The sequence below is a fragment of the Stegodyphus dumicola genome, chromosome 11 (assembly GCF_044657685.1).
Source record: "Stegodyphus dumicola isolate Sdum_Otavi_A_Nest chromosome 11, ASM4465768v1".
Classification (NCBI taxonomy): Eukaryota; Metazoa; Arthropoda; class Arachnida; order Araneae; family Eresidae; genus Stegodyphus; species Stegodyphus dumicola.
This window is the reverse complement of record NC_140778.1, coordinates 105,077,418-105,098,870: the sequence shown is the minus strand read 5'-3', so window position 1 is coordinate 105,098,870 and position 21,453 is coordinate 105,077,418. Positions and strand designations below refer to the sequence as shown.

Below are 21,453 nucleotides of genomic sequence, written 5' to 3'. Positions count from 1 at the left end.
TTTACCGTTAAGTGGACCTGTATTTAAATTGCTATATAGTCTCTGTTGATGAAAAATAAGTTGAACACGTTTATGACTCAAAAAATATTTTCTGTCATCTTTCCTTATCACGATTAATTCTTGTCCTATTTAAGCTATCTCAGTGTCCCTATCGCAGAAATATGTTAAGCCAATTAACAGTATTCTTTTGGAAAAATTGCCTACGTTGAAATTTAAATTCCGGCAATTCTGTAAGCAGATAGTCTTATTTCGAAGTGCTCTAATTTCTTATGAGCACTGATATCTTGCTTGCAGTTTTCATGTAGCAGGCTGTTTATTTCAAGCACGAACCAGGTGTACAGAGGGTAAAAAAGAATGTGACATCTCTTAGAAGATAGATCAAAAGGATCACCTTCAAATAATAGCGCAGAGCGTCGACAAAATAAAGTTTGACATTTCTATAATGTTTTCTCAGAAGAGGTTTAAAAAAAAAAGACAAAGGTGATACGTTAAAAAGAAGCGCAGTAAGAATATTTTTTCCCTCAATGAAAGTGCTGAGAATGTGTATTTGTTTCCGGAAATTTCAGTTCAACTTTTAATATATACTTACATATAAGTTGCATAATAAAGAAGGTGATTCTGTAACAAATGATTTACTTCTTTTGTATCCGGAAATTTCAGTTCATCTTTTAATATATACTTACATATAAGTTGCATAATAAAGAAGGTGATCTGTAACAAATGATCTACTTCTTTTGTACTTCAAACGATACCTTTTTTTTACATGTCAGGAAAAATTTGAAAATCCCCCATACACTGACAACTCTTTCAACTGAAGTAATAACTGAAATAGCTTACATTTCCTGTTTTTATATGTCTCTAAGTATATCAATATTTCCTTACGTAAGAAAAAATTATTGGGACTTCGAAAAAATAAGCAATGGAATTACTGAACATGAATAAAAAATATATTTTTCTCTGTAATTAAGCGATGAAGAATCTGTATGTACGTATGCATGTCTGTGTGCGCTTAACTAAATACACTTAACTAAATGTATTAGTTTTTATTTTGTTTTTAAATTGTGTGTATTTAGAATTTGGAATTGAAAGCAATGTTTGGTGACTCTTCGGATTATGGTAACTTAGCGATTTTTTGGCGAAAATTAGGTGGGAAATTGGGAGAAAGTGCAGAATCGCCCACTGCTTCGTGCGTTTTTAAGAATTGCACATACGCGGTACACATTGACCTATTTTCCATGTACACATTGCCTATTTTCACTTAAAAAAACATCCCAGAATTGCACAAAAATGGCATTGCGCACACGCTTGACTTTATCCATGTACACATCGCCCTATTTTCACTTAAAAAGTCAAAGAAAATTGACAAAAATCCAATTCTTCTTACTCTTGTAAAAAGCGCCAAACAAATAAGTGGGCAATTCTGCACTTTAGCAGCGAAATTGTTTCTAAGTGCTTATTAGCTAAAATTACAATCGAAATTTTCTGGAAAATGTCACATGAATGTCTCATGATCTCTCATTTCTCTGAGACAAAATAATCTGTGATTCGAACTGTGTACTTCTCAGATTATTGCTAAAGTCCTACCTAGTAACCTTTATCGCCTTACCAAAATGTCGCCAAACTACCTGTTACCATATTCCAAAGATTAGCTCAATGTTTTGCATCTTCGGAAGACATTTAGTATGTAGCCCTATTTCAAATGGAAACTTTAGTGAAATGTTTGCACCAAAGCAACCAGCAGCTTTAACTGAAATGTATAAAAGGCAAAGATCTCATCATCACTAATAAGAATGAATTTCCCAGCATCATTGCAAAGGGCACACACAACTGGTGAAAAATGACAAGATGATCTATCGCTTGAGGATATCGATTAATTGTTAGTAGAAAATGCCCTAAGTGAAGATGAAATATTAGAGATTGCCCCTGAGACTCCTATAACTATAATGAAGAAAATGGTCCAGTTCTAAAAGCACAACAGAATTTGAGGTATATTTTTTTAATCCAGAACCAAATTTCTTTTCTTCCATAGCAACACGTCTTTCTTTTTTACATATATTCTTCAGAAATGTATCTTTTATTATGTAAAACGGAATTAAGTGTTTATATTTTCTAATTGTTTCCCCACCCACCAGCAAGATATGCAGACACTAATGTTTAAAAAAAAAAAAAAAAAAAAAAAAAAACTTCAATGTTCACATTAAAAGTTTTGGTGCTACTTTGGTAGACGGTTGCACGAATTTTTGGCGATTTACGTTAGCGCAATTGTTGGCGCGGTTTTTACAGTCGTCAGCCATCTTGAAAAAGGCTGTTTTTATGTATTTTACGCATATAGTAAAGTATTCGAAACTTTAAAAAAAATAAGTATCGTTAAAAATAATGGATTAATTTTTTGTTGAAACGTTGTTTATTCCGATACCAATAATTCTTGGTAATTACCAATAACAACATTCATCTTCGAAACGGATATATCCATTCCATTTGAAAACTGAGGAATTCGAAGAGATGAATAATAAAATTTTAAAATGGCGAGGTAATGCACAAATATTCAGTAACCAACCAGGGAGCTGATTACATCACGCATAGAATTAAAATTATTTAAATAATCATTCATAATAAAACCATTTTTTAAAAAATGAAAAATTAAATTATGTTTTAATATTTAACAGCCATAAATAATGTTTAAAATATTAGATTAAATTTATAGATATTAAAACTAATTACTTTGAAAGTAAGTGACGTCATTGATTACATCATCCACAACATAAAATTTCATAAAATATCATAAACAATAAAATTTTTATTTCAAATAAAAATGCAAAATTAAATTCATTTTTAATATTTAGAAGCCATAAATAATATTTAAAACACGGAATTTATGCATAATAAAACGCAATATTTTTTAAATAAAATGACAACAAAGTATCGGTTACCATAAATAATTTATCCAGCAATGAGTTTACCATAAGTCGTATTGCTCGCCAAAAGAAAAATTGCCAAAATCCGTGCAACTGTCTACCATAGCAACACGTCTTTCTTTTTTACATATATTCTTCAGAAACGTATCTTTTATTATGTAAAACGGAATTAAGTGTTTATATTTTCTAATTGTTTCCCGAAATGACCTCCACAATGACCTGATGAAGTCTGGGATGTCTCAGATTACAGCCCCAGACAAAGCGTAGAAAGCAAGTGCGTAATGTTCAGGATGAAATTTTAAGTCAAACTGAGTTAGAATATTCGTCTATACTTACTGATAAACATCTTTTAGATTAAAAAGTCAATGCACTTTTATCCAGCATCAGAGGCTATATTTTGGTCTTTAACATACCTTAAATTCTGTATGTGACCCTTGGCCTGTCTGACTTAGTAACCTTCAGCATGTCATTTTTGGGACATATGACTCAGTATCTTTCATTCAGATTGGATTTTGCTGCTAGTGTTACTAAATTGACAGAAAAATACTATATAGATGCATGACCAGGATTAGCAAGAATACATTTTTTAAAAAAATTCCTTAGCTTAATATTGATGAATGCGTAGTCTACCAAGCCCTTAGAGAAGATGAAATATTAGAGATTGCCCTTGAGATTCCTAATTCCACAGAACATAATGAGGAAAATGGTCCAGTTCTAAATACAGAGTAAATAAAAGTTCTTGAACTAGCCAGAACATTATAATGCCATCTGATGAAATTATAATGCCATCTGTTGACTCCTTAGCAATATATACTTATTATGAATAATTAATTAAGTATGCATAATGACAAATGGAAATCGAAAATGCTTCCCCATTCTAGACTATGGCAAATAATTTTTGACCATTTATTAGCACACATAGTTGGCATTATATGAAACCTAAGAACATTGACAGAGGTGAATATTTCTGAAGAATTTATGTAATTTGGTAATAAAATCATGGGCTTGCAGATGTCCAGATCCTAATGAATATGTGTATTTCTGTTGTTTATGTTGCATTCATATGGTAGCTTTATTTTGGAAACAACTCAGTTTTTAAAAAAAGCTTTCGATACAATGTTCAAGCAAAAACAGCAGAATAATAAAACTATTTTTAATGTTTTGATGTAGATGGCTTTTTTCACACACAAACTTAAATTTGCAACTAACAAGGACACAAAAGCAGCATTAGCTTCTCTGAGTGAATTCATAATCTGACTGATAAACTTGTTGGTTACTCAGCATGATGCCAAGTTATTCAATTAATGTTATAAGAAGCAGTTCTTTATTAACTTAGAAATGAGTCTCTTGTTTTTCCTATATCTATGAAATAACATATCATATAGAGATGTTAAATTTAGCTTTTTATCAAATGCACCAATGTACAATAACAATTAAGTTAATTTAGTTAAGTTCTGACTGAGGGCTGATAGATTTATGTCAAATATCTGATAATTTTGGAATTTTAAAATCCAGGTTCCAGAAAATCATCGATGAAAATACTGAAGACAACTGGTCTGAAGATTGATACCTGACATATTTGTTTTCCTTTTCAAGAGACAGTCAATGGTTTTAACTAGAAAACCTTACTTGTTTTTATGATTAAAAAAAACTGTAGCTTCATGAAATTAATTGACAGGTTGACATTTTTTGCTTGAAAATAATGCTCTGGAATTCAACAAGGGCAAATGCTTTTTCAAAAGAGAAAAAATTGACATAACAAGACTCACTCTTTCTGGACAAACATTTCACAAATTGTTTATACAATATTTTTTTTAATGTATCATAAAATGACTTAAGGCAAAGTATGAGAAACTGATAAAGTTAGATTTTTCCACATACAGTTAATCCTTTGTGATTGGATTTGTGAAATGCGATTTCACACATATTCATTACCTTAATTATTTCCATTTAATTTGTCCAACGATAAAATTTCATTTATATGCAGTTCAAGATTCATTTATTAATGAATTAGAAGTCAAAGAATTAATCGAGAAATGACGAATGAAGAACTGGATGATCTTGTAACACCAGAGGACAGTGAAACCAGTGATGTTGAAAAAGAAGTAAAGTGCATTTAATTTACAAGTTAAATGCATTGTTAAAAAGGCACACAAACTGTTTGATTTTGCAATGGAGATTTACGCAAATGAAGAAGGCAGAGAGCAATTTAAGACAAGCATTGAAAAACTTTGCTACAATTTCCTTAGCAATGAAACTTTTAAAGTTATGTTAGTCATTATCCAAAGCCAAAATCGCCAGATTTCTTTTTAATTGTCGCTTATTATGGAGTCATAAAAATCCTCTTAATTAGCATTTGTTTTAATTTTTCCTTTTAATTACAATCATATTTAGGTGTGTTTAAATTATATATACTTTCTTAATCTTAATTACACCAAACAAATTTCTCCCATACTCTGTAGAGTATGATTTTATTGTTTGCACAATGTATCAATGATATAACCCCACATTCAGGCAAAGTTTACTGTATCATTCAGTCATCAACGAAGCACTCTTAAAACTCCTGCCTACGCTGGAAAATAAGCTAATAGGTCTATGATTAGATGAAATTTCTACATTTTACCTAGTTTTATAAATGACTATAATTCTAATTACCACTGCTGTGAGAAGTAACATATATGTAAGCATGTGTTACATATGTTGGCAAGAAGTACGAGACACTTCATGACATTTTCTTTCATAGTAGGTTTACTTAAATAGAAATGAAAATTTGAAGAACATATTAGTCAATGATATACATCAGCAAAAACAAAAAATAGGTTTAGCTATAAATGGCCCCCCTTCAATAAAAAAGGGAAGATTAAAGTTATTGCTATATTAGTCAAGATAGTTTCAAATGAAAAATGTATCACTGTGTGTTCATTGGCCATGAATGATGATTTATGCATACAGTATTATCAATTTAAATATTACACTGTTTAATTTTGCAATAATGGTGATGGCTGTCATTGAAATTCCTAAAAATATTACAGCAAGTTAAGTAAGTGAACCAATAATTAAAATATGTAACAGTTTAAATATAATAAATCTTTTTGCAACAGTGTCTACACATGAATAAACTTAAAATTGTGCATACCAGCCTAATAGTCTCAAACTCCTTTGATTTTGCATACTGTATATTCCCATGTATTAAGTTGAGAATTTTTGGAGCTAGCTAAAGCTAAATTATAGAGGTTGGCCTATATATGGATATGCTAATCTCATAAAAACAAAGGACATTTCAGTTAACTGTGAGCACACTGATAAATCACTAAATATCACACTTTTTTTATTTCTTAAATTTGTGAAAAAAAATTTAATTCAAGCATTTCTCTTCCCAATAATCTTTAACACAAAAAATTAAATGGCACAGAAAATAAGACTAGAATACATACCAAAGATGGTACATAACAGAACAAATGAATGGAATAAATGTGCAAGCTTCAGAGAGGGCTGCCACAGTTAAAACTATGGTCGTTGGCATCTGGTGTTTTACACTATGGCAATCTGATTGAAACTATTATGTCCATTTTATTGGCTGACAACATTTTCATCCTCATGGGGAATGTTAGATGAATTTGCTTTCATTACTGCTTATATACAGGTTTTGAATCTTGGGTTAGTTTATGAAGGAAAAAAATCACTTTCTGCTAAAACATGTATTGGCTTATATTCTGAAATATACAATAAATCCATGCTTTTTGTAAGCTACTTTTCAATGTAAATAAGTCAATACATATTGATTTATTTAAAATACACTGTCGTTTATAGAAAAATATTTTCATGTACTATAACCCAAATATTTAAGTAACAGGAAAGATTAACACTGAAATATTTGTTCATACAGTAATTTCAGTAAAACTAATTTAGCACAATGGCACAAATTCTTGTATTAATTAGTACTCATTTTAAGAAAAGACACTATTAAAATAATATTTTTTATTATCAAAACAAATATACACATAAATATTATTTTACAGGTCTGCTAATATTTGTATAGCCAATTCCCACACATGTCAAGATGACTTTGTGAGTTCCTAACTGCAGTTTTTCATTCTCGTCTGTTTCCAATTTCATTCGTAGCTGACAGAAATCTTCAATATGCCGTAAAAATTGTATCCTAAAAAAATTACATAAAAAACTTACTTCCGTAATTTTATAAATGGCATATACAATTTTAAATGTACTGAAAAATAATGATTTATTTTTAGAAAAAAAGATTTTGAGAAAGAGTAAATAATATAAATGAATATGATCAAAATTACAAACTTTTCCATTTGTGAATAAGTTTAATGCAAGTAGTATGCATTTTATATTCAGAAATGTGTATATATTTACTGCAAAAATCAGAAGACAGATAAATCTAAAGATTTTATTGATATCTGTTAAGTCTGAAGGTTTTATTGGTACATTCTAATTTACTACATCATGTAATAAAATAGCTAATAAAATTTTACATTTTGAACTTTTAGCAACAGATGGCAGTTTATTGTCAGAATGCACCAATCAGCCTCAATAACAAAATGTATTCATGTGTATAAATTAGGTAAAAGAAATTTTAATCAATATAGTAAATGAAGACATATGAACATAAGTCACCACAGCTTAAAATTAATTACTTACTTTGTCACACTAAAATAAATTTATTTAAAAATACTTACATCTTGATTGCATTCCAGTTTGATAATAAACAGTAGCTCTTCACCTAACATTATTAACCAAGTAGTTAAAAAATTCTCACCTCAACACATCAAAAAGCACCCTTTCATTTTAGGAGATTATAAGAATTATGTTGTCATTCCTTTCTTTCCATTGATTAGCTATACATGTAATTGCATGTATTTTGCAGAAATTCAACTTTCATGTCGTTTTCTCTTCTGTAAATAAAATTCACGGTTCCATACTTAAGGACCTCATTCTGGATATGAACTCCTGGGATATATACAAGATGCTTCACCAATGAAGTTAAATTTACATTAGTCAAACAAAGACAGCTTAAAATCTTGTCTTCATGAACATGTGACATACGCTAAGGAAAAAAGAAACACAAAAAATCATCCCAACACTGTTGGTCAGAAAAATCCCATTTTCCATTTTTTGCAGCCAAAATTATTCAAAAGCATTTTCCATTAGCGAATTAGATTTTTTAGAGGCATTTCCCATTGGTAAAAATCTTTTAGTTCAAGTTAACAATCCCAATTCCATTCTGGCTTTTCCATCTGCTTTTTAAGGAAATTATTTCATATTTGTCTTCATTTTTCATCAATAGATGATACCAGTAGCTTGATTTCCTTCCTCTCATTCTTATCACTTGAACATCGGCTTCCATTTCATCATTTGTACTTCTGCAGCTGAAGAAGAAGGTTCTATATTTAAACCTTCAAAACCAGCCTTGCAAATTTGTGAATAATATGTTGATTCTTGTTGCTTTAAGTCCTCCAATAATCATTATTCTGTATGTTAGTTTAATTCAAATATATTACTTATATTCATTTTTACACTTTATTTATATATATTCAATTATACAACTATATTATTTTTTTTTGCTCCACCCTACTGTACATGCTTTGGTAGCAACAACAATATCATTATCTGCACCATGCATTTTATGTATAATTATGAGTGCAAGATATATTTTACTAGTCTAGATTGCATCACAGCTTTTATATAGTTTATCCTGGACATGGTACATATCACACATGTGATCTGCAGAGCTTTATTGTAAACAGGGCCAGTTTAGAAGCCCAACAATATATTGCGATGGACCCAAACTTGAGAGAGGCCCCACAAAATATTTTCACAATATATAATTGTTCGTACATTTGCTGCAGATCTGCACATTGTGAACTTTGTGGCAGAAATGCAAGGTGAATGACAATAGATTAAGGCCACTACATAACAAGCATAAATAAAAAAAATAAAAATAAGAGTAATTTCTCACTTTAAGTAGAAGTAGTGTACTTCTATTACTTCTTCTACTTGAAGCACATCAAAATTGTTGTTTCACACATTTTTAACTGCTTTTTATATCATAAATGACAATTCAAGATATGACAAACCAGAAGCTAGCTGCACAGACACCACAGCAAAAGGTACTTCAAACCGACTTAATTCATGTTATTCAACTATACAAAATATACTAATACTTAATTATAGATAGTCTAAATTTTAAAGTCTAAGAATAATTTTCTTACCCCTTTGTATTAAAAAAAAACTTTAATAGGGAAAGAAAGCTTTTACTTATCAAAGTGTCATACAACTTTCAAATATGATGAAAATAAAATTAATAATTAACATACAAAACATGTGAATAAACTTAATGTACCATACATTGATATATAACAAAATTTAAATATAAACTTATTTAACATTGTTGAGTCTTCATAAAAGGTTCTACAAATATATGCAATAAATTAAGATAATTCAGATAAAATGAAATTTAATGTTAAAAAATTATGCTGAAAATACTAACAGTGAGAGAATATAAATTTGCACAATTTAAGTTTCATTAATTCAATAAATATCCTTTATTGCTAGGAAACATTTTCCTTAGTAAAAACTAAAAATTGGAAGATTCTATGAACTACCAAGATTACTGGTACATGTGATGAGAAACAAGGAGAGCTGCAGGCAGGAGTTCTTCCAACAGCTAAAACAGCAACACTGTTAGGAATCAGTTAAGAACAGTTCTGTGGTATACAGTAACCATAGAACCAATCAACATCAGTGCCTTCCTTCTTCCTGCAATTTTTAAAGCTGTGTCTCCAAATGCTTTCATCACTGATATTTAGTACAGTTCATGACAAATTTTACACACTTTCTAAGGGGAAATAAATGCCTTTTTACTTTCTCTTTTGAAGCCACATTAACAACTACAAATATATGGAAACCATATGAAACAAATAAACATACGAAACTCTGTAACAATTAAATGTAAGCTAAAAAACTACATTCAAGAAATAAACATATCTGTAAATTTGTTACATTTTATTGTACTTTTCTGTCAATAGAGCATCACTCGGCATATGAGTGCCAAAATACCAAATGCAGTAACATATTTATATAGAATCATAAACAACATTGCAATAATAATATATGTGTAATGTTTTATATGCATAATGACAAATTTGTGCAAGATACCAAATCACAAAACTTTTTTAGATAATGTTTTCTTATTTCATGTGTCTTCTGCTTCTTGATTTTACTTCATGATGGCTCCTATAACATTAACATGCCAAATTTTCTATAAATAAATTTTAAAAAGAGAACTTACGTATATGGTGATAAAGGCCCTGTTTTCAGCTTGGATACATCAGTTGTTCCCAGTGCCATAAACAAACATGCTAAACTCTGATTATTTGAATCAACAAATCCTCCCTATTGAAAGATAATGATTCAGAATTACCATATTAAACCAAAATTTCAATTTTCTGGGTGTTTATGACAAAATGGAAGAGTATAATTTAAAACACATAAATGTACAACATAAGACAAGTCTTATGCAAAAATACCTTATTTTAATAACAAAAATTCATTTAAGCATGTATAATAAGACATACCCTAATCATATAGTTCACAATTTTTTTCTTGCTATTTGAACCCCTTTCAGAATCAACTCCTCTAGCACAGTCCCTATATGTCTTGCAAGTTGATGATATTTAAGATTATTATTACAGTATGTTAAGGTAAGGAAATATCTACCCATCTGTGTAATGTCCAAGTGTGTTTTTTCGCGGCTGAATTACGGAGAAGAAAATATAATACTCTTATATGTTCAACATTCACCATTAGTACATGGTGAAAGTCAACATTTACCGGCGTAAGTCAGAAATAAGAGAATTTGGAAAATATTTCAGACATACGCCAAGCGACTATGTGAATGTTGACATTCACCGATGAAAGTCAACATTCTCCAGATTTCGGTGTTTCATCGTAACATACATATATTGTTTCACAAGAAAATAGTAAAGTTAAATTAAATTTAAATAATTCTCTTGCACCACTGCTGCAAGTAAAAAATTTAATTAAAATTAACTAAAAAAATTGCAAGTAAAAAATTAACTGCAAGTATTGTAAGTAAAAAAGTACAAGACTAGGAGTAAAAAATTAACTAAAAAAATTTTTTTAACTTTATTTAAAATTTTAACTTATATATATATATATATATATACCCCATGTCTATTAAAATTAACAAAACTTTTTAAATTCATGTATAAGTTATTGCCTTCTTAATACTATTATTACTGCAAATATATGGAAACTATTAATTCATTTAACTATAAATCATATATGTTAATAATATTATTAACATTATAAATGAAATCTTACACACATTTTATATACATATTAGAGTAAGCTACACAATACCAAAATTGCATTTCTCTGTTTCTTAAACACTGTTATGTTGAATTTTTGAAAACATTTAAACCTAAAATTCTTATAAAATGGTTTTAAAAAAATGTTAATACTTTGACATATTAAAATGTATGCAAGTATTATTCAATTCCATTTATTTAACCAAAGATCTTATAGAAGAAAACTCTGAGCAAATAAGAAAAATTTTTCTGTAACCAATCCCTTAACATAAACTGTTGGACTAACTGTGACAACAAGGCTGCTCTCTGGTGAGTAGCCAGAGAAGTACTTCAGTAAATGCCAAGGCTCCCACTTGATAGTTTGTACTGGACTCTTGCTCTGTAAATTTTCTTAAAGTTAAATGTAATGTCCGCGTGTAACTTAAACCTGTTAATAAAGACTTGTTACACTATACAGGACTCTTCTGTGACCCTATCTAAAACGACCCCTTCACATAGTGATACCCAACTTTAATGTTTAGCTTTAAGAATTTTCCTTGGCTTTTGCTCACTTTCTTTTTCAGAAATAGTACTTACAGCCACACCCGCTGGATCTAACTCCTAAAACTTTAGGAAAAGAGATACCTCGCCCGTCAGGTATGATTTTTTTTTTTTTTTTTTTTTTTGTGTGTGTGTGTGCCACTTCAATGGCTTATCAGCAACAAATAGTTGTCAATGATATAATTTGTTTTGCATTTAAACACTAATGTTCTATAATGTGTTAACCCTTAATGCTGAAAACGTGAAAATACTTAAATATGAAAACGTAAAAATACTTAACTGTGTTCTTAAAGTATATATGTATATCTTTAATGAATATTGTATCATTTTGAAGTGATTAAGAAATTCTTTCACTTTGTTTATACATAATGAGTGCTCGAGAACTGCATAATCATAATATTCAGTTTTGTTTTGAAATGGTAAATGTGTTAAACATAAAAAGGTATAATATATTCAAAGCGAGGCATCTTAAGATAAAATTCTGTATTAGAAATTGTTATTATCATATGCTGAATGAATTCAATCTTATAAGCGTACTTTTGATTTGAGCTTAACTTGACGAACCAGTGGCTCAATGACATGTTTATTACCCTGTTGCGTCCATAAAGGTTTTATTTATTGATTTTTTTTTTTTCCATTTCTGCTTACATTGCTGAAAATTGTTTATATTTGATGATTTAAAGAAGCATGTACGTAATTGCTATTGTTAATGTTTTATTTTGTTCTTTGAGAATAGAAATAATTAACGGAAAAGAATTTTATTGATGTTATTTAAACTGTGCCCTTTCTAGCCCTGTAAAATGTTTTATTATAAGGAAGAGAGTGTTTTTTATATATTATTTTGACTGTTAATTTTGATACAACTAACTTTAGTATAGTGCTATTCTATAGTAAAATTAGTAAAAATCTTTTCTGGGTAAGGTGACCTCATTACAACTTTCTAATTAGTGCCATAATAAATTGTTTTTCATCAAAGACTTTATTTTAAGTGAAACACGTCACCATGTCATTTTTTGCTAAAGGACGTAAACAAGATATGTGTATTCTAGCAAAACTTGATGTGAATGCTACGGAACAAATGACAATAGTTCATATTAAGGATGTCATTTTAACAAGTAAGGGATATAATGAAGAGTTTACTAAAGATCTATTTTTTAGCATTATTGCAGAATGGAAAGAAATAGGGGAACGTGAATTTAACGAAAGAAAACAGCATGAGGAACGCAAATATAATGAAAGGAAAGAGATAGAAGAACGCAAGCATGAGCTTGAGAAATTGAAAATAGAAGTAGCTAGTTCAGGTGCTAGTCATGATTCCGTACCTGCTTTGAAACTCACTGACATGGATATCCCCAAGTTACAATTACAACCTTTAATTCCTCACTTAATCCAAAAAGTGATGACATGAGCCACTTTGTGAAGGGGTCGTTTTAGATAGGGTTATAGAAGAGTCCTGTATAATGCAACAAGTATTTATTAACAAGTTTAAGTTTTACACGGACATTACATTTAACTTTAAGAAAATTTACAGAGCAAGAGTCCGATACAACCTATCAAGTGGGAGCCTTGGCTTTTACTGAAGTACTTCTCTGGATATTCACCAGAGGGCAGCCTTGTTGTCACAGTTAGTCCAACAGTTTATGTTAAGGGATTGGTTACAAAATTCCCCTCTGGCTCTGCTGACGTTCCGGCAAGGAGACAGAACTGGAGGATTTGGGAGCTTTTGTAACAGTGTCTCTAGTCTCAGTTTTTTGGTTTCCTGGGCAAAGGTCTGATACAACCTATCAAGTGGGAGCCTTGGCTTTTACTGAAGTACTTCTCTGGCTACTCACCAGAGGGCAGCCTTGTTGTCACAGTTAGTCCAACAGTTTATGTTAAGCGATTGGTTATTATTTAAAAATATAACACTCTGCTTCTTAAGTAATTCCAAATAATTTTTATCATTAATAAATTAAGAAAGTTTCATTTTGAAGGAAGTATATAAATTATTTGGGTGGAAGATAATACTAAATTTCCACCATTTTAAATTATAATTGATGACTGAATTATAATTGATTGTTGTTCACATTATAATTGATGTATAATTGATGATTGTTTATATAGCCATTATAAAACTTTTCCTTAAAAATTTATTACATTACATAAAATTCATAAAGTAATATATTTTTCACAAAAAATTAATTTGAAACAAGCTGAAGAATTGGAGAAGGGAAAAAATGCCCAAATACATAAATACTTATTGCAAATTTGCCATTAATGCAACCAAAGTGAAAAAACAATACATTAAATGTCATAGGACACAAAAGCTGTCTGACAAATTTTTAAATAAATAGTTTGCCATGTTCCTCACTATTATCTCGCTAAATGTAATGGCGAGGAATCTAAAGAACTACTAAGCAAATAATCGCTTAAGTCCAAGAACAGAAACGTACACTCAAGAAGGGTTAATTACCCTTTATTTGCTCAAAATAAAGATTTTCTAGATGGCCCCTTTCTCGGGGCGTACAGAAAAGCCTCCACTTGGGGTTAAACACAAAATGTAAGAAATAAGAATTAACTAATGACTATCTAAAGAGATTTAGCTGAAGCTAACACAATTCTAAACTAGTTGGCCTGTAATTTTAACTTGCCAGTGAAATTATCAAAAGGTCGTAACACAGCCAAGTGTAATAACAATTAGAGACACATAGCAAAAAGGCAAACGTGCGTTATTCAGGAATCCTAACTCTCTCTCTCTTGAAGTTAGTGGAACCTTGACTTAAATACTTTCTACTTCTCATCTGCATTTAACACAATTCTAAAAACTCAATCTGGTAAGGAATTGTAAGCTGAAGCTAAAAAAGATATGAAAGTGTCATAAACTTTAAATAACTGTTATAAAATTAAAATATGCCTTACAAGCTTCATGATTCAATGTACAATATTGCTTGCTACTTCCAATTCTAAGGATCTCAAACTCAACATTTATTATGTTACACTTTAAGATGTCAGCAAAAATAAAATGTGGAGCCATTAGTATCAGCAACAAGTGCGATTCAAACACAACAAAGAGCTTCATATCAAAGTGAAAGTGAACTTTTTTGTAGGTTTCACAAAAAAAATTCTCATACTTTTGCTTCATTAGGATGAAATCAAATAATTTATTCAACAATAAAGAGGGAAAAACAGAAGAACAATTCAGATACTTAATATGAAATAAGTTATGGAATAAATGGAAACATTTCAGCCCTGACAACATGCTGGTCTTGCCTACATTTTAACCCAAAATGTTTACATTATTCTGATAAGCAACTTCAAATTTGTGTTATGTATTCACACAGAAAATATTTAGAACATTAATAGAAATTGCCACTACTCATTCACACATAAAGAAATGCTTTTTAGAATTTTATCTAATTTCAATCCAAAATTTCTATAGCTAGTGATGCCGGAAACTTTAATTTTTACACAACAGAAATAAAATTTAAAAAAAATCAAAATTATTTTTGAGTTTTCTTCAATAAGAATAAAAATTTTAAATTAGTAACCAAATTAAAAAAAAACACAATAAATATATACTAATAAATAGACAAATAAATTGCACGTATGCCCCAATACATACCCGATAAATTTCCTCTAGAAGATTATGACAAGCCTGTTTAGCTATGTCTTCAGGAACAATGAAAGCCTCTCCAGATCCTGAAGGCTTTGAAACTGCTTCACCACAATAGAAAGCACCAGCTATAGTTTCTGCTACTAAAGTTAAACCAAAACCTGGTGATCTATATATAAAAAACATAATATTTAAGAACTGAAATGAGTAAAAAAATATGATCAAAATTCTTAAGATTAATAAAGTAAAACCAAAATTTTCTCAATTATCACTTTCATTAGGAAAGCCAGGAAAAGTAAGAAACTTTCTTTGCTTTGGTAATTTACTAAATATTCATAATACAGCTAATCAAGAAAAACATTTTTTTGCTTTTTTGTTTTCTTACAAAGTATTTTAAACATAATCTTAAATGACACATAATAAGATAATGAAAGACCTAAAATAATAAAAACATCACTTTAAGAAACTATATACATACATATAACATATATATATGTTTTAAGAGTGAATTTTTTCTACTAATCCCAGCAAAGGTGCCAAATGTTAACTAAAGACAGTTATTAAAAACACATTTCAGGTTACTTTAAGTAAAATCCAAATTTTCATAATTATCACTTTCAATAAACAAGCCAAGAAATTTACAAAAGTTTCTTGCTTTGGTAATTGACTGTTAATCAAAAGAGATCTAGATTTCTAGCAAAATACTTTAAACATCCATAATGAAAATATAATCCTTATCTGTCTATATATTAAACTGTCTTTTCATTAATTTTCCACATACACATTGTGTCTAAAAGGTTTAAGAACTGAATCTTTTCTAATAACATCAGCAACATCTGGGTATCCAACAGAAAGAAAAAAAGGAATTTGTCTCAATTACTAATGATAGATCATTCTCATGTCATGCACTAATATTGTTAAAAGCACACAATGAACTTGTTCGTAAAAAGTGTAAAGTTATTTTATCAATATGACACATTTTAATTGATAGTCCATCTTTTAATTGCACCTGCAACAAGCATTTTAATATTTTCAGTTTTGCCTTATTGAATTTAATTGGGAAAAATCCTGCTGTTAACATTTTACAGTTTTTAAAAGAGAATGAAGGAATAAAGGAGAATCAAAGATTCAACCACTTGATTTAATACATTGTGTATTTTATTTAGTATTTTAATATAATGGCATTTGTACTCTTTTTACTATCTCCTAATTTTATTTATATGTTTCAGTTCTCTGTGTATCATAGTTAGGTGTAACAATATGATTTTGTGTTCTAACATCTTTCCACATTTATATATTTTTTTCATCATGTGTGTATATTTATTTTAATTTTGTACAGTTGGGAATTTTAATTTTCTTTTTCTTTACAAGCACAACACCCCTTATTGACTTTGGTTGCCTCAACCACATGCTTCTTAGAGTGTCTTGTATCTGAAATGCCTCTGCACCAATTTTTAATTTTCAGTCTTTTTCAATGTTATCTAACCATCTAGTTTGTAGTCATCATTTAGCTTGGGATTAAGTTTAATTTTACTCATAAGCTTTTACAGAGACCATGACAGTTGTCAAGAGTTTTAGTGTACTGTCTGAAAATACTTATTTAATCACAGTTTACTTAGTTTCAATAATTGAAGTTTTAGTTGAATGTTAGATGCAGAAAAACCTAATTTCCTGTTTTATGGCAAAAAACCCAAACAAGTTTCCAAATGATAATTAGAAGTAGGGATTATTAATACATCTCTGCTTACTGAGTAAAACATCAGCTGTTTACAGAAAGGAATTTAAATGAAATTTTTTATTTGACCTTATGATAACTTCTATCATGCATTCAATCTGCTACCTTCTTTCAGTTTGTTGCACAAAAAAGTGCAATCGGTCTACTTATTATTCACCATATTAGACATTTATGGACTACTTTCTAATCTCTAGACAAATTTTTTTTTCTTAATGAGCAATTTCTCAAAAATTTAAGAAGTGTTATGAGGAATGCAAAGAATGTTCCAACAGTTGAATTCTACAAGGGCATCCAGAAACTATGAAAGTAATAGGAGATGTACAACATTTAAATGAATATATGTTGATATTATTACTTCTTGCTGTGAAGGACTACATGTATAAGATTCTTGCCTGCAATATATAAGTAATATCTACCGACATAAATAACATCTAACAAGTCTTCAGTAAAATATTTATTAACAAATCAGAATTGGTTTAGATTCAAGAACTAAAGAAATTATGGAGTACCAAATTATTTTTCATACATAAGGCATATGGAAACATATATATCTGCACATTACTATATTAATACATTTGGCAATAATTTAATTTCTCCAGATATGTGGAATAGAGTACTTGCCCCCCTTTAGAAATTTAATGTGAATTTTTAGGCTTACTGAAAATCTGAAGCCAGCAAAGTCCAATATCCGAACCTCAAAACCGTCAACAACTTTTTCTTAAATGCTTTATGCATGCACATTTGTTTTCCCCGCAGATAATGCATGTGGAGAGTCCTGATTCTTAATTTCTCTTTGGCACCAAATAAATACCTCATTATTAAAGAAACAAGAATTTGGCATAAATTTGTGTGATCAATAATTTGGCTCCGTAGCTACGTATCTGTCTGGCATACATCTCAAAATGAAATATTTTAGATAGAAACATCGCTGATGTTACACCTACTAATATTTTATATCCCTGACTCCAAACTGGCGAATCATTATTTATTATATTTTGCTTTCATCACTGCATGTTTATCAATCAATACATGACAACTTGAGTAATGACTCATGCAGCAATGCCCCATCAATTTTTTTTATATTAGTAATTATATTAGTACAAAGATTATAGTAACCTTTTATGTTGACATTCCGCTTGGCAATGATTACAGATTTAAGTTAAATGCACTAAGAAATATTGACAAGAAAAAATTTAACAGAAATTTCTTTCCATATGCTAAAAATAGATTTTGTTAATGATACTCATAGACCAAAGGATTACATTTAGTGCTATATGAATTAAGAATAGAATCGTTTTTCACATTAACCCAGAACCAGCACCTGAGCTCCTATGGCTACAATGGGCGGCAGAATTTAGGGAAGACAAGACTTTGGGAATTTAGAGAAGCACCGAGCAACAAAATTAAAGGTTGAAAATATCTTTAGAAGTCAGAGAAAGCACTGGAATCCAAAATTTAGAAGAGGCAAAAATTTAGAACTTAGGGAAGTGCTTAGTAGCATAATTTAGGGCTGGCCGAGACTGCATCAAGCAGTAAGATATCTAGATCTCTCGATAAGCCAAATATATGTGGGAATTTATTTATTCGGGATTCAGATAAGCCTTAAGGATGTGCAAGAAACAGACGTAAGTATAATAAATAACTAAACTAACGCAATCAAGCTTAATTGTCTCAGTGCGCAATAGAAGCAAGACAAAATTTAGCAAAATAACTGGTCTTTCATCCCCAATCTCATGATATAATGCCAATAATATATAGTGGATGCGATTAAACTACGCTAAAATTACACTTCCAAGGAATTTCACTTAATGTAGCAGATTGCGCTGTTCCTTAACTTCCTGATTTGATCCAGCTTAATTATTTTTGCAGGCTGTTTTTATTACAGCAATTTGATGAAAATTAAAGTTTCAATTTTTGATCATGAAAAAAGAGTTTCTAATTCTGGAGCTGTAACAGAATCTACAAAGTGAAAGCATGTTTCAATGTTCATTCAACAAAAAGTGGAATTGCTGCAAAGAATGAATAAAGGTATATCCATCTCACAATTATGCAAAGAGTATTTAATTATTTACATTATTCAACTTTTTTTTTTTTTTATTTATTTTTTTTTTTTTTTTTTATTTATTTGGATCTGTGTAGTATTTTTCTCTAACAGACTGTTTCTTCATCATCTGTTAAATTCATTTTCTGGGTTAATTTATTAGTATTTTTGCATTTGAATTTTTGTAATTTATTAGTATTTTTGTATTTCTACTTACATTCAATCTAAAATTCAGTAAAACATTTACATTAAATTCTTTTGTTTGATTTACTATTGGAATTCTTAAATTGTACTGGGGAAGAATTCAGATTTTTCGAGTTAACTGTAACAATTAAATAATTTGGAGTGGTTCAACAGCCAATTTTGGATAACAGAAACACAGTGGTTTTCAATGGGGAGATCTCAATTGAGTCTGATGTACCTTCTCTTGATAGCATTACAGCAGATTTGATTGCATTCCTTTTCCTTTGTTTGTATTTGTATGTATTCATAATTATTTTTTGTGGTTTTTTGTATTTTTGAGGTTTAGTATTTCACATTTCTTTAATTCTTCTGATTTGGGTTAATTTTACATATTTATAGGGAATTTAAAAATTTACTGGTTTTGAATTTCACTTCTTTTCGGTATTTGTAGAATTGGTTCTAAATTTCTTACTTTTTGTCTATATATAAAAATGATTTTTTAATATTATTAATGGTTTGTTTGGTATTCTCAAATAATCAACAAGGGCGAAAAGCTTTTTGAGAACTCCTCAATCAGTCAGATAATTACCCCCTGTCGGTCAGGTCTCAAACATTAAATTATGAATAATTAAATATAAAAGGCTTATTTAATTATTTTATCTTAAAATTTAGTAATTTTTTGTGTAATTTTTATTTATATTTTATTTGCTAAATGTTTTTCTAGTTACAACAGTCCTTTTCACATATATTTTACACTTTTCAGAATAGAATAATAGTTAATTTTTAATTAAAACTATATATATAATTAATAAATTTCATATAATAATATAAATGCAATAAAGAATTTTAAAAATGATAAAACCACAACTCTTCAAACAAGCAATACCCCAATTAAAAAAATCAATGAAATTTAAAGAAAAACAAACATAATAGAAGAGGAATTCAATCAACTTCAATGCTACTTCATCAGAAGGAGGAACACTGAAATCAATTGAAATCTCTCTTCCACAAAAATCTTTGCTTTTCTGTATCCAGAATTAGCCGATGAACCATTTCAATGAATTTTAATTATAATAGTTCACTCCAAAATTCTGGCCGCTCACCAAAGTAAGGAAAAAACAAAGTAAATTTTAATTAGAATCTTGTACCTTAAAAAAATCCAATAAAAGTAATATATCCTTTTACTCAGTGTTTAAAATAACTGAATAAAAGTAAGAATCCAAACACTGAATAAAATAATATCTTTCATCAGGGAATATTGCCAGTGTCTTTCCTCTTACTAAATCTATGTTTTTAGGGAATCCTTTGCTTGGTATTCAAAAAAGTTCCATAATAAATTTAATATTAAAATATTATATTGTAGTATAATATTAATGTTAAGTTATTACTAAATCCTAAATTACACTTTAAATGTTTAAGTGTATAAACACCCATACATGCACATATGTATATATATAATAACAAACTTACTTTCCTGAATTTTTACCCTTATAGTGGTCTGTATAAATATAAACATCAGGAAGAAATTTCAGCAAAATGCCTTTTGCAGTATCAACCATTCTACTGGCCATAGCAGGTGATACACGTACAGAATATGCTACACCCCGAATCCTTTTAACTTTGCCAGTGTCCAGATATTTAACTGGACGAATGTAATTCACAACAGGACAACGAAATAAAACCTCACCACCTCCTTCAGGTGCCATTCCTCGACTAATTATTTTAATTTCCAAATCATCATCTTTAATGATGAACGTCTTTAAAACAGGCAAGGATGATAATTTGATAGCATCCACCTGTTTAAAAAAAAAAAAAAAAGAGAGAGAAAGAGTCAAACATCATTATGCAATTTCAAAACTAAATTATTCAAGAAACTAATTCAACATTTTCAACACTAATTGTCTGTTCTTAGAAACGAAAACATTAATTTTTAAATAACAAAATGTAATTTTTTATATACAAATATAATTTTCATTTCACTTCCTAAATTCTTGCATGACTTGTATTTATGGAAATATTAAGAGATAAAAAAGATATTCAATTAAAAAGTTGAAGTTATGGGATTGCTTAACCATGCTTTGATCTTCCTTAAT

General features: G+C 29.3%; 1 protein-coding gene across 1 annotated transcript in view; it reads right to left on the bottom strand.

The window, feature by feature from the left end:
- Positions 1-6,878: 6,878 nt before the first annotated feature.
- The window catches only part of Rtc1 (RNA terminal phosphate cyclase 1), a 32,891-nt gene continuing 18,316 nt past the window's right edge, over positions 6,879-21,453 (bottom strand). Inside the window, exons 4-7 of the mRNA XM_035368033.2 lie at positions 20,831-21,156; positions 15,411-15,570; positions 10,228-10,331; positions 6,879-7,074 (exon numbers count right to left, since the gene is read on the bottom strand). Coding sequence (XP_035223924.2) covers positions 6,924-7,074; positions 10,228-10,331; positions 15,411-15,570; positions 20,831-21,156 — 741 coding nt within the window. The 3' untranslated portion in view covers positions 6,879-6,923. The remainder of the gene's footprint in view (positions 7,075-10,227; positions 10,332-15,410; positions 15,571-20,830; positions 21,157-21,453) is intronic.